This window comes from Haliotis cracherodii, unplaced genomic scaffold (assembly GCF_022045235.1).
Source record: "Haliotis cracherodii isolate W230 unplaced genomic scaffold, xgHalCrac1.p SCAF_3, whole genome shotgun sequence".
Taxonomy (NCBI): domain Eukaryota; kingdom Metazoa; phylum Mollusca; class Gastropoda; order Lepetellida; family Haliotidae; genus Haliotis; species Haliotis cracherodii.
This window is the reverse complement of record NW_027266286.1, coordinates 67,237,530-67,252,035: the sequence shown is the minus strand read 5'-3', so window position 1 is coordinate 67,252,035 and position 14,506 is coordinate 67,237,530. Positions and strand designations below refer to the sequence as shown.

Here is a 14,506-nt window from a genome sequence, read left to right as displayed (position 1 = left end):
CCAACCAGTGTGATACTTAAGTTATCTCCCTTTGCTAATGACATCATTGGTGTCAACATAAACCAATCAGTGTGATACCTAAGTTATCTCCCTTTGCTAATGACAATCAGTGTGGTAACCTGTGAATATGTTACTGTTTGATTGGCATTCTAGAAGTTGGCAATTAAGTAAGAAAAACATAAAACTTTATGGATAACCTGTCAGAGAGATAACTTACAAATAAACCAGAATAAACCAGAAGTTGTTATCCATAAAGCTGTACTTTTTTCTTACTGTGAATATGTGTCAGTACAGTATCATATTTGACTGGTGGCAGCGATAGTAAAGAGAGCACCGCAAATGGGCTATCGCTGCGAGGATCTTGTATCTGTACATGTGCCTGTCTGACAAAGGAGAACAAATCATTCTTACTCCTTCAGCCTGTCAGAAGTGTCGTGCATCAAGTACAAGCCCGGACTCCCCCATGGTGCCTTGGTGACCCCAAGTTCAGTCACCTCTTGCCACAAAGATGAAGTACTAGTCTCCTCCAATCACCATGGGGATCCATCTCTCTGAACTAACTTGCATTTTGCTCTGTCCATTGCAGGAATGTTTGAATGAAATCATATATTCTCGCCTCGAATTACATGGGAAATATTTTAACAAGCTCGAAGAAAATATATTCGGCAGTGGAGTCACCATTGGGTAACTTCACCACATCCGTGGCGAATATATAGTCTGCTCTGGAATCAGCATTTGGGAAACACATATTGTGATGAAATGTATGCGTGACGTTGTCCTACCTTCTGGTCAAAGTCTGTTGGTGTGAGGTGGAAGTCGTGTAGTGGGACGAAGTAGCCCTCCAGTAGCCCCATCAGCAGCACCAGGTACACTCCGTCGTGGAACTGGACAACAGAGGAGAGACACCTCAAACACTCATTCAGTAATATTCACACAATTACAACAAGTATGGCTTTTGGTTTGTTGTTTTCCTCCGCACTCAGCAATATTCCAGCTATATTACGGCAGTCTGTAAATAAATCGAATATGGACCAGACAATCCAGTGATTAACATCATGAGCATCGATCCACGCAATTTGGATCGATGACATGCATCAACCATGTCAGCGAGCCTGACCACCTGATCCTGTTAGACCCGTTTTACGACAAGCATAGTCGCCTTTTATGGCAAGCATGGGTTGCTGAAGACCTATTCTATCCCGGATCTTCACGGGTCTACAATAAGTAAATCTTCCACTTTGGCCCATTCTGTTGCATTTGTCCAGTAAGTCTGGACCGGACAAATGTGTTACTTTCATTGCAGTAAGCGAGAGAGTATGGTTAAACCATACTTTTAGCAATATTCAAGCATTATCATGGCGAAGGACACAAGAAAAGAGCCTCACACATTATAACCAAATGGAGAATCAAACCATGTCCCATCGTGTGATGAGCGAACACCTAAACCACTGGGCTACCCCACTTCTCCCTTATCCATTGGAGTGAGGTAACACATTTACAGCCAAGTCACAGTTAAAGTTGGTCTTCCCTGGCGGTCATATCAATACTCAATATGCCATCTGATGTCCCCAGTTAGCTGACCTCACAACAAGCATGGATGCTGGAGAACACGTGCCACTTGCTAAGTTCATGGAAACTACCAGACACAATCAGCTAACATGTTACTGGTAAAAAATTAAATCTAACTAAAGTAATTTGAGTGAGTGAGTGAGTATAGTTTTACGCTGCTTTTAGCAATATTCCCGCAATATCACAGCGGGGGACACCAGAAATGGGCTTCACACATTGTACCAATGTCGGGAATCGAACCCGGGTCTTCGGCGTGACGAGCGAACTCTTTAACCACTAGGCTACCAGACCGCCCCCTAAAGTAATTTGAGTATTGCTATTAAAAAACTGTTGCAGAAATCTATATACAATTTTTAGAGAAACTTTAGAAAAACGCCTCACGTGATGAAGTCATCTCCAACCTGGTGAGGTCTCTGATATGACAGATGAAGTATTGACCAAAAAGTGCCACGGCACTGTAGCTCACCTGGACATACAGAATTGTTTTTAACATGTTTTAGTGAATGGGTATGGTTTTACGCCGCTTTTAGCAATATTCTAGCAATATCATGATGGGGTCACCAGAAATCGGATCACACATCAGACCTGGAGAATCGAACCTGGTCTTTGGCAAACATTTTTACATAAATACAGAGACCAAATTTGAATGAGTGACATTTCCACAATGTTTCCAAATATACAAGAATGAATGTACAATATTAGAACATTGTTGCACTGCACAAAAGTTATGAATACACAAAGCCATCTTGAAAGTGGTCAAATATAACAAATGTTATATTGAGGAAAGCACTTCCTTAGTAAAATACAAATTCTAGAACTTTTGGGGGGGTTGATACCCATGTAGTATTCAAACCTACAGTCTTAGAGTAACATGTACAGTGTGAGAAAATGGGTGAAAGTTAGGAGCATCATCAAAAGAGGAGGGTCAAAATCTAAACTTTTGTGAAAAAATGTTCAGATGTACTACACATATACCAAATTTCATTGCATTTTGAAGAAACCATGTAATGGCCATAAATAGCGTTTTAAATATAGCTGCCAAGGTGGGCATATCAAAATTATAAATCGAACCTCTTGAAAAAACACAGGTATCATCCTTGGTGGGAACAAGCATCTGAAGATTCAACCTGGTCTCTAAGGAGAAGATGTCTACAGACGCCCAACAAGAATAAACACAGGTATCATCCTTGGTGGGAACAAGCATCTGAAGATTCAACCTGGTCTCTAAGGAGAAGATGTCTACAGACGCCCAACAAGCAGGCCATAACATAAACTCACTTGACTTAGGCTTAAGGCTAAAAAAAAATAGTCTTGGTTCTCAGGCACCGCCCCCATCATCATAAAGTTCGCCACACGTTTTGTTTTTATTTCCATTTCATTTTTTAAATTAAAAAATTTTCAAATATTTTAAGTCCAACGGTGGTCAAATACTGCATTCCAGTATTTTACTCATCAAGGAATACATTTATGTAGGGAGGCCCTGTCCCAGGTTGATTGTACATGTACACAATTGTTTATTGATTACATACTAGTTTGAACAACCAAAAACAAAAAAACAGCCTGCCCACACTATATTTTTAAAAAACGTTGCCTGAGAACCAATTTTTTTAAGCCTAATCTTATTCCATTACTAAGCACTTGAATAAATAAATAGCTGTTATTCTCTATGTGGTAGCAGTATTTCAAGATGTCCCAACCCAAACCCCCTATGCCCATTGACAGTCTCTCACAAACAGATTATACGAGTCAATGACGACACGTACCACACTGAGCCATGGAATAACCATTCATGCATGGTGAGACAACCCAGGCATAGTGAAGCTCTAAAAGTTAGATGATCCGGGATGTAATCAAGTGAGCTTTCAGTCAGGTCAACTTTCGGTCAGGTGAGCTTTCAGTCAGGTGAGCTTTCAGTTGGGTGAGCTTTCAGTCAGGGGAACTTTCAGTCAGGTGAGCTTTTGGTCAGATGAACTTTCGGTCAGATGAACTTTCGGTCAGGTGAGCTTTCAGTCAGGTGAGCTTTCAGTCAGGTGAGATTTCAGTCAAGTGAACTTTCAGTCAGGTGAGCTTTCAGTCAGGTCAACTTTCAGTCAGGTGAGATTTCAGTCAGGTCAACTTTCAGTCAGGTGAGATTTCAGTCAGGTGAACTTTCAGTCAGGTGAGCTTACAGTCAGGTGAGCTTTCAGTCAGGTGAGATTTCAGTCAGGTGAACTTTCAGTCAGGTGAGCTTTCAGTCAGGTGAGCTCAAAAAGGTGACTAACAACAAATAATGTTTCAAGCATCTCCAGCACATAAGACGGTGTTTCCTGAGAAATGATGGAACATTCTGTTTACTACATAATGGCCTTGAACTGTGACAGACATTACCATAACCAGCAATATAAACTGAATTATTCTACTCAAAATGCTTCTCACATTTCAAAAGTTGTTCAATGGATCAGAAGTTTACCAAATGTTTCCAAAAAGCCCTATAAAAAGAAAGAGTGTTCATTTCATATGAGCACACATTGTAAATCTTTGCATATGTAAAGAAACTCTTTCAAATGTCTACTCTTCAAACAGACATCTTGAAGAAGTACATTCTCTATGCATGATGTCTGAAAATATTCTTTATGTTAATTTCCTTACAATTTTATCTTGGTCAGACGATACCAACACATCAATGTCGCCGTACAGGCTCAAATCTCAATTAATATGTTTCAAGATGGACTTGAGCACAGAAAAAAACATCTTGCCATTTCGGGTTAAAATTGTTATGCAGTTTCAGTGTGTGTCGGTATACACACAAGTCCAGACGTAACCCGAGACTCACAACACGTTGCAATAATCGTTTTTCTAGAAATAAACTTCAAGGCGTCATCTGATTCATATTTTAGGCGTCTAAAAACAATGGCTTTTGAAGGCCGAGTTGATACAAGGAACAAATGAGTTGAATATCTTGTAAAAACAGAAAGTTGGCCAAATGTCAGTGAAAACCATGTTTAAGTTATCAGGAGTGGTAGTTGTTGGTGACATTTATATTGATGAAAACACTTAATGTGTCATACTAAACTGCATCAGCGTTATCCACATCGACTGCATCAATAAGTGAAGTTTCCTTTCAGAGAGAAAATGAGGGGAATCTTCTACAGATATACATATTTCATTATCTTTTAGCATTATCAGTGAGTGAGTGAGTGAGTGAGTGAGTGAGCGAGCGAGCGAGGTTGTCATGCTGCTTTCAGCAATATTTCTGCAATATCACAGCAGGGGACACCAGACTTAGACTCCACACATTGTACCCATGTGGGAATCACACCTGGATTTGATTGTATGTTTGCATGCATGATGTTTAAAGTCACACTCAGCAATATTCCTGCTATATGACAGTGGCTTGTAACTAGTCAAGTCTGGACCAGACAATCCTGTGATTGATGTCATGAGCATAAATCTACACAACTGGGACACGGCGACATGCATCAACCAAGTCAGCGAGTCTGGCCACCTGATCCTGTTAGTCGCGACTTACGACAAACATGGGTTGTGGAAGACCAACTCTGACCCGGATCTTCACGGGTCTACAACAGAGGTAAATAAATATCTACACCCTAGTAGCTGAGTAAAAGGGAGTGAGTTTTCAATGGCGCTTTTAACAGTATTCCACTTATATCACGGCGTGTCAGCATAATGTGGGAGGAAAGCCCGAAGTGATGCAGGTCTCAGACGTTTACCACTTCGGTGAAACCCATGAGCATGGGTATGGTGCTCACAAACCTAGAAACATAATTGGGGCAAACAGGGATTCGAACCCTCAAACATAGGTTTCTGGTGTGCCCAAGGGACGCAACTCTTCACACCAAATTGTGGCACCTTAGAAGACTGGGCCCCCAAATGCGTCAAGGGTATATACCATAACAGAAGAGACATTATGCATTGGGTTGCCAAGGAGGCAGAGAAATCTGAATGATTTCATTTCATGATTTATTCTACTCATTATATGCTGAAGCCTGTGCTGAGAGTAACCTTTTGATAACACCAATATAATCCTTTATTGGCATTAGTCTGCCATGTTATCTGCTGATCATACTTCCCAACTCCAATCATCATATTGGGTGATACTTTCCCGAAACATTCATCTCAACACATGGAAACTACAACCTGAAAATCAATGGCTGTTTATTTTAGAATTTTTCCCGACCTTGCATAGTGTGAGATAGGATAAGTTTAAAAATTTGTCTGCCGCATGGGATTGCAGTGGTGTATGACCCATGATCACAGTGGCGATTTGGTGATGTATGGGATGTGTTGGGGTGATTGGTGTTTTTGAAGCTGGAAACTTTGTTCTCGGACGTTTCCACATCAGGATCGAAGAATAAGAGGAAATGCATAGAGTGAGATAGGATAAGTTTAAAAATTTTGTTTGTTGTTTTTATGCAACAGTCAGCAATATTCCAGCAATATGACAGTGGTCTGCAAATAATCGAATCTGGACCAGACAATCCAGTGATTGATATCATGAGCATCGATCCATGCAATTGGGATATGATGACAGCGGGTCTGGCCACCTGATCCCATTAGCTGCCTCTTCCAACAAGCATGGGTTGCTGAAGACCAATTCTAACCCGGAATCTTCACAGGACAAATGATCACAAAAAGAAACTGATGTCATTCCAGGTGTTTTCCACGGAAAGAGAGAGTGAAAATGTTTCAGCCTGGACCAGGCAAACCAGTGGTCAACAACAAACTCAGCAGTCCACCTGCATGGACGCGATGACACACAAAGCAGCGAGCAAACTGACACCATCTGACTGTCACCAGTCCACTCTTTGACAAGCATGCAATACTGGAAACTAGTCGCCCTGTGTTGCTACCTGGTCAAGGTAAGAAATGAGTGAGTGTGAGTGAGTGTTATGGTTTTACGCCCCTTTTAGCAATATTCCAGCAATATCACAGCGAGGGACACCAGAAATGGGCTTCACCCATGTCTTCGGCATGACGAGCGAACACTTTAACCACTAGGCTACCCGACTGCCCCTCAAATAATGACATTAGGCACAGTGGAGAGTAGTCTGTGGTGATGAGTACCATCTACTTATGAACTGATTCAATCAGCAATAATTAATTTTTTGTTGTGTTCACTGCAGTTCCTGCACTCTGATTAGCTGAACTGGTCACGTTATTGCATTCACTTCCCAATGAATGTAAAAGATTAAGCCACGCCCACTGAAGCGAACTACTTTTAATACTACGGAATGTTGGGGAATCCCAATATTACAGTCGAGGGAACTCCCTATCTGCTCACGTGCATCCTCATGCACAGGACATTTAGCAAAATTCATTGTCCAAGCTACCCTTTGAGACCGAAGGCCGAGAAGGAATGAAAAAGCAAACGTGCAGGCTCACTCGCCTGTTTTTTTCTGCTTGCCGGGGTTCCAAAAGTTTCAGGTTGCAGGTTTCATTTCTCACCCACATTTTTCCAACTGTGTCTTCCCATTCTCCGGGAACTAATGTTTGAATCTGGCGGTAACTGACCATGTCATTGAAACAGCCGCCTTCTCCCGAACATATTTGTTCCGGTTCATTAGTCCAACTGTTGTAGTTCTTCTCGCCTCTAGCCTTGATTGACAGGTCCTATGACCTTTCTTTTGATCCTACTCTCCATTGATTGGGTACTGATATTTTGGGCACGTCAAGTTATGTACATAAATTAAACAATCACCTGGTTCATGTCACGCCACAGTATGTATTCATTGTCGAATTTAATTATGAGCATTGAATGTGGAATTTTTTTGGTTCATTGACGTATGAATAAAAAAATGGATGTGCAAACTTTTGTAAGAATCCTTATGTAAATGCTGTCCAAAACGAGAAAGATGCTTGAACCTACCTGTGTGTCAAGGTCATTCACCTCCAAGTTCACCTTCATCAGCTGTTTATTGACAAATGTGACCAGAGTCTGTAAAACAACAATGTAACAGGGTAAACGTCACTTCTCATGATGTAACAGTTCAAATTACTTAAATCTATTCTGATAATCTGAGGGGGCACGGGTGGCCCAGTTGTCTAAGGCGCCGCGATTCACTGTGCAGAGTTGCGTCCCCTGGACACGCCAGAAACCTATGATTGTGGGTTCGAATCCCGGTTCACCCCGATTATGTTTTTAGGTTTGTCAGCACCATACCCATGCTCATGGGTTTCACAAAAGTGGTAAACGTCTGAGACCTGCATCACTTCGGGCTTTCCTCCCACATCAAGCTGACACGCCGTGATATAACTGGAATAATGTTAAAAGCGGCATTAAACCCAACTCACTCACTCACTCTGATTATCTGATAATAAACAACACAGTTAAAGTATGTTACCTTCTTAACGACGTTGAGCTTGTCAGGAGCATGATCAAACAGTGTGTCGAAAGCATCCCGTTCTGGAAGACAGAAACATGAATGAGATTTGAGTCTGATTTTTGTTTTTGTTTTCTTAGCCACAGTCAGTAATATTCTTGCAAAATAAAGACTGCCTGTAAACAACAGAGTCTGGGCCAGGCCAACCCGTGATTGAAAATATGAATATCCTACTGAGTCATTATACGATGACACACAATCAGCCAAGTCACAGAGCCTGACCATCTGAAGATCAAGTTGTGAAACAGACAGTGACGAAATTACCCTAGAACATGGATACAACGAAGTACAAGGGACCGGAGAAATCAGTTCATTTTATACGATGTTCGTTATATACGTTTTCGCTCGGAAACATCCGCCATCTTGGATAAAACAAAACACAATGCACGTAATTGCAGCATATCTTGTAGTAGCAGTGATCACTTCATAGCATTCAATTGAAAACTTGTAGAACAACAGCCTCGGAATAACAAGTGGTAACGTATTACTTAATGTAATATTTCATAACATTCATTTGATAACATTAAATTCATTCGGCCATGCTCTTATCTAGATCCTGAATCCACTTTGACACAATCTCATGAAACTTATAGGTTTAATGTTTGTTTATTAGCGTGTGAACTGCTCTACAGCCCTGTCAGCAATATTACAGCTATATTCACTGTGGCCTGAAACAATCACATCTGGGCACGGCAATCTGGTGGTTGATAGCATGAACAAGACACAACATCCACTGATCCTCCATAAAAATATTTGTGTCCAGACTTAACTAGAATCAATCCCATTAAAACCAGCTCTTAGTGCTTGCTACCACAAAATAAAGATCCGAGGACTAGGGCTGGGACGGGTAACTCGGGTACCTGGGTCGAGTGGGTACTGAGTAGGACCCGGGTACCCACAGGACTACCCGGACCCGTGGTTAGTCACGTGACTATATTGTTTAATGGCAAAAATTATCTAGAACTCTATGGTTACACTATAAGTGATAAGTGTTCACATTTCTTTCTGACTTTGCACACATTCCTTCTGACTTCATATGTTTGCATAATAATAAAACATCAGTCAACTTCAGTGTATGCATGACCAGATCGGTTTATATGTGTATCTAAATTTATTTTGACAGGAGTACGGTCAAACTATTCCCAATCGGACATGTTTGACCTATTTGTTGAGACCTACAGCGGGTACCCAGGTAGGGTTGGGTAATAGGGAGGTGGGTACTCGGGTAGTAAATTTTGACTCCTCCCAGCCCTACTGAGGACATCAGAACAACCTTAGACGGACCAATGAAATGACTCACAGGAAGTTGACATTAGCCAATCAGAGAGCAGCTTCCTCAAGCTTTACAGTACTAGTTTCAAACTGGTGACTTCCATTTCATACTACAAAATTGATCAGTATTTATATCCATCTTGATTCTAAATATTTAAACTGAACAAAAGAAACTTCTGGACTGTCTTATAGATGACGGAGATTGTATGGCAGTACTTTCCCCAGGTCATGGAAAGTCTCTTCTGGTTCAAATGTTTATCCCATAAATGATGATTTTGACAGAATCAGTCATTCAGACTATAACTGTCGTTCAGAATACCCTGTGTTAACCTTTTTGAAGTTGATCATAAAACCCATTCCGACAGTCACTTCCCCAATCTAGTAAGTGACACTCTGATTGGTCAGATGAAAGTTCATATTGACATGACCTATCATGAGATGTCCTCAGATTTGTGTTGAGTGGTGGTGGGAGCTAAGATCTGATTTGAATGAGACTGAACTACTGTCTGCATGCCACCATCTTATGTCTAGTTACAATGTCATCAAAAACAAAGAAACTTACCAAACTTGGCCCCAATTTCACTGAAAAATACAAAACATTTGAACATTAACGATCTTTGGTTTCACATCACTTTGAGCTGTTACACCATATTTACAATGTGTTACCAAAAGGTGGTATTACACTTTATGAACAGGTATGTGTAGACCTTACACAAAAACATGCCACAGCATATCATGTTTTCCTCCAATATTTCAGTTGTTTCAAGTATTCGGCAGTTCACTGAAACTTTCACTCTGCCCTTCAGCCACTGTTTACATCTAAACTTCCAAATGGTCAAAGTAAGAGTGAGTATAATGCCACTTTGAAAAACTGGCAGTAAGGGGACCTCTTCACAGCATGATGTGTCTTCATAAACATTCTGCCAAGACTTCCTACCAAAATAACAATCTCACATAAACCCTAAAAAAATCGGCGCTCAAAACAGTATTCGGATGAGGTCAGGTGAGGTGAAAAGACGTTTAACGACGCATATGTGTGTGTGGCTGCTTGTACGAGTCTGCCGATTTTATAGTACCAGCCCACTGAGATACCATGCCGCAGTTTAACATGAATACCCCACTCAGGCACAGTATACTGACCAGTTCTTGATTTAGCCTCTTAATGCCGCCGAGCGGCAGGCAGGGTTATAATAAGTACCATCTTTTAAAGTCTTTTGGTATGACGCGGCCGGGGATTGAATCCCCGACCTTCCACTCTCCACGGAGGCGGTCTCAGTATTCATGTCATCAGAACCAAAACATGTATTTCTTTACACTTTCCAGGGTTCTGGGAAGGTTTTCAGTTTCTACTTGTGTCCTACACATGCTAATCTAATCCTTTATATGTATTGATCTTTATGATAAACCATATAGTTATACTAAGGGCATTAAACTAACTGAAACATTCAGAAAACTTACTCGTTAGCTCCTGTGATTTCTTCATAAACTCTCCTCGTCTGCAGCTGGTTGTCTATTTTCTGTAACAACAAGTATAAAAAGTTGTACAATAAACAAAATAACTTATGCCTAAATCTAAATACTGACAAATCAAACACAAGAAAGAAAAACCCACTAGGTAAAATCAAACGAATTACTTTTATTTCAACACTAGTTAGTTGTTTCCAACTTGATTCCAAACGGTTTAGGCGATACTACAAATACAAAATATAGCAAATAATCATTAGCCATTTCTTAAATAATCACCTAAGTTCTTACTCCTGCATCTTTACATATTGGCCTAAAAGTCCACATCGATGCTCATGGTGTCAATCACTGGATTGTCTGGTCAAGACAAGATAATGTACAGACCACCATTATATAGCTAGAATATTGCTGCATGTGGTGTTAAACAAAAAACAAACAAACAAACTGAAATGTTGATTTAATCTTGCATTGGTCTGGTGAGGTGCTGATAGTTAAAGGGAGATAACTCTCTATACAACACCTCTATGTCTAAATTCCTAATAGACAACCAAGTTATGCCATGTTATACACATCATGCAGACTATAGCAACTGACTGAGGTAAGTTTAACATCTCTCAGAACAGTAGGTTAATTAAGCATAGTGTCATATATAGAGAATCTCTACCAAGTGTCTTTTGATATCAAATATATCAACAAGTGTTGATATGTTTGATATCAAAAGACACGATGGTGAGATTTAATTTATCATCTAACATCATTCTTCCCACTTTTTTAGTTTGTAGAAAGTGATAAGCAATGTCCTAGTGTAAAAAGTACTGCTAACAGCTTCAGTAGCAGAGCCATTAGTGATGTCATTTGATTGTGACGTCATGGTAACCAATGATGTCACTATGGTCTGCAAAGCATTGTGATGCAATTTCATTGCAGCGATATCTACATTGTAGATATTGCTTGATTTCACCCTAGCAATATCTCCTGTGGGTGCCAGTTTTGGATGATAAATGACTGTTGCTAGAACAAGGCCCCTCATCCTATTTTTCAGTCAGGTTGGCTGTCTCACATATTGCTAAAAAAACTTGACCTGACCCTAACAAGAAACTGACCTGTACAATGACGAGTATGACGGAGACGTTGTCGGGCAGCCTGATCGGGGCCTTGAAGTGCTTGGCCAGGGCCACCAGCAGATGGAGGATGGCTACCAGGTTCTTGGAGTGGATACCTGAACAATCAAACAATCAAACAATCAAACAGTCAAACACTTAATATGTGATCACCTCAAAGCTACTTTGGCAGGTCACTGCATCATTTGGCCTTACTTTCTTCTGTATCATTACTTTTTATTAGGATCTTTTTAATATACACTAGTTACCACCATAAAGAGTATAAATTTTATTGGTGAACAAATTCTATTTTGCTGCTGCAGTTGTCTCCCATTAAATAAATGATTGAACAAATATACACAGCTGTTAAGCACCGACACATCTGAAGGCTGCGCCCACACTTCATGCACTTGTGGCTCATTCCTCCCTGTGAGTGAGTGTCCCTGGACAGAGTCTTGTTCAACACTGTCTGAATAATTGTCAACAGATATTGACCTGTATCAATACCACGTATCTCCCCCCCCCCCCCCCCCCCCCCCCCCCCCACCACCACCACCACCACATCGCCGTTGAATACGTACAGTCACCCTGTTATTGAAGTTTTGTAGAGATACACAATAGAGATACAGTCAAGTCTTGTTAATCCCACAGTCCAACACTAATGATGGGGACTGATTAAATCAGTGCTATTTAGACCTCTTAATCCGACAGTCTCGCACTCCGACTCCGACACACCTAATTTGCAACGAATTACCGAAATCATTCATTAACCAGTCAGTGATCAGCGTACTCCGTGGTCATCTGCCCGCGAGATGGTCACAGTCCCATGTTTTCACGTGAGACGAGTTAGAGAGTAGCTGCATATTTCAAGATGTAAGACTGTCTATGTCTACTTACTTTCCACACCCACCCACAGATGTAAGACTGTCTATGTGTGCTTACTGTCCACACCCACCCACAGATGTAAGACTGTCTATGTCTACTTACTGTCCACACCCACCCACAGATGTAAGACTGTCTATGTCTACTTACTGTCCGCACACACCCACAGATGTAAGACTGTCTATGTGTGCTTACTGTCCACACCCATCCACAGATGTAAGACTGTCTATGTGTGCTTACTGTCAACACCCACCCACAGATGTAAGACTGTCTATGTCTACTTACTGTCCACACCCACCCACAGATGTAAGACTGTCTATGTCTACTTACTGTCCGCACCCACCCACAGATGTAAGACTGTCTATGTGTGCTTACTGTCCACACCCACCCACAGATGTAAGACTGTCTATGTGTGCTTACTGTCAACACCCACCCACAGATGTAAGACTGTCTATGTGTGCTTACTGTCCACAAACACCCACAGATGTAAGACTGTCTATGTCTACTTACTGTCCACACACACCCACAGATGTAAGACTGTCTATGTCTACTTACTGTCCACACCCACCCACAGATGTAAGACTCTCTATGTCTACTTACTGTTCACACCCCCCCACAGATGTAAGATTGTCTATGTCTACTTACTGTTCACACCCACCCACAGATGTAAGACTGTCTATGTGTGCTTACTGTCCACAAACACCCACAGATGTAAGATTGTCTATGTCTACTTACTGTTCACACCCACCCACAGATGTAAGACTGTCTATGTGTGCTTACTGTCAACACCCACCCACAGATGTAAGACTGTCTATGTGTGCTTACTGTCCACAAACACCCACAGATGTAAGACTGTCTATGTCTACTTACTGTCCACACCCACCCACAGATGTAAGACTGTCTATGTGTGCTTACTGTCAACACCCACCCACAGATGTAAGACTGTCTATGTGTGCTTACTGTCCACAAACACCCACAGATGTAAGACTGTCTATGTCTACTTACTGTTCACCCCCCCCCCACAGATGTAAGACTGTCTATGTCTACTTACTATCCACACCCACCCACAGATGTAAGACTCTCTATGTCTACTTACTATCCACACACACCCACAGATGTAAGACTGTCAATGTGTGCTTACTGTCCACACCCACCCACAGACGTAAGACTGTCTATGTCTACTTACTGTCCACACTCCACTTCAGCTGGTTCCAGCCCTGTGGCAGGTTCAGGATGGAGGTGATGTAGTCCAGGACGACTCTCAGCTTCTGCTTCTGGCCGATCTCTGACTGCGTCACTTCAGGGGCCTCCACACGGATTCTGCACAGCTTCTCTGAAAGATGCCACCCAGTACGATACACCAGAACAACCTGAGATCCTACACAAAGTCTCTGACAGATGCCACCCAGTACGATACACCAGAACACCTCAGATCCTACACAAAGTCTCTGAACGATGCCACTCGTATGATTGATCATGGCAAACCCATCTCCTACACAAAGTCTCTGACAGATCCCACCCAGTACAATACACCAGAACAACCTGAGATCCTACACAAAGTCTCTGACAGATGCCACCCAGTACGATACACCAGAACACCTCAGATCCTACACAAAGTCTCTGAACGATGCCACTCGTATGATTGACCATGGCAAACCCATCTCCTACACAAAGTCTCTGACAGATCCCACCCAGTACAATACACCAGAACAACCTGAGATCCTACACAAAGTCTCTGACAGATGCCACCCAGTACGATACACCAGAACAACCTCAGATCCTACACAAAGTCTCTGAAACATGCCACATGCATGACTGACCATGGCAAACCCATCTCCT

The 14,506-nt window shown here is 41.6% G+C and overlaps 1 protein-coding gene across 1 annotated transcript in view; it reads right to left on the bottom strand.

Moving 5' to 3' along the window:
* Positions 1-14,506, bottom strand: part of LOC139473659 (beta-parvin-like) — an 85,275-nt gene that overhangs the window by 61,939 nt on the left and 8,830 nt on the right. The window contains exons 5-11 of the mRNA XM_071256351.1: positions 13,854-14,000; positions 11,789-11,904; positions 10,680-10,738; positions 9,784-9,803; positions 7,911-7,972; positions 7,436-7,504; positions 783-884 (exon numbers count right to left, since the gene is read on the bottom strand). Coding sequence (XP_071112452.1) covers positions 783-884; positions 7,436-7,504; positions 7,911-7,972; positions 9,784-9,803; positions 10,680-10,738; positions 11,789-11,904; positions 13,854-14,000 — 575 coding nt within the window. The remainder of the gene's footprint in view (positions 1-782; positions 885-7,435; positions 7,505-7,910; positions 7,973-9,783; positions 9,804-10,679; positions 10,739-11,788; positions 11,905-13,853; positions 14,001-14,506) is intronic.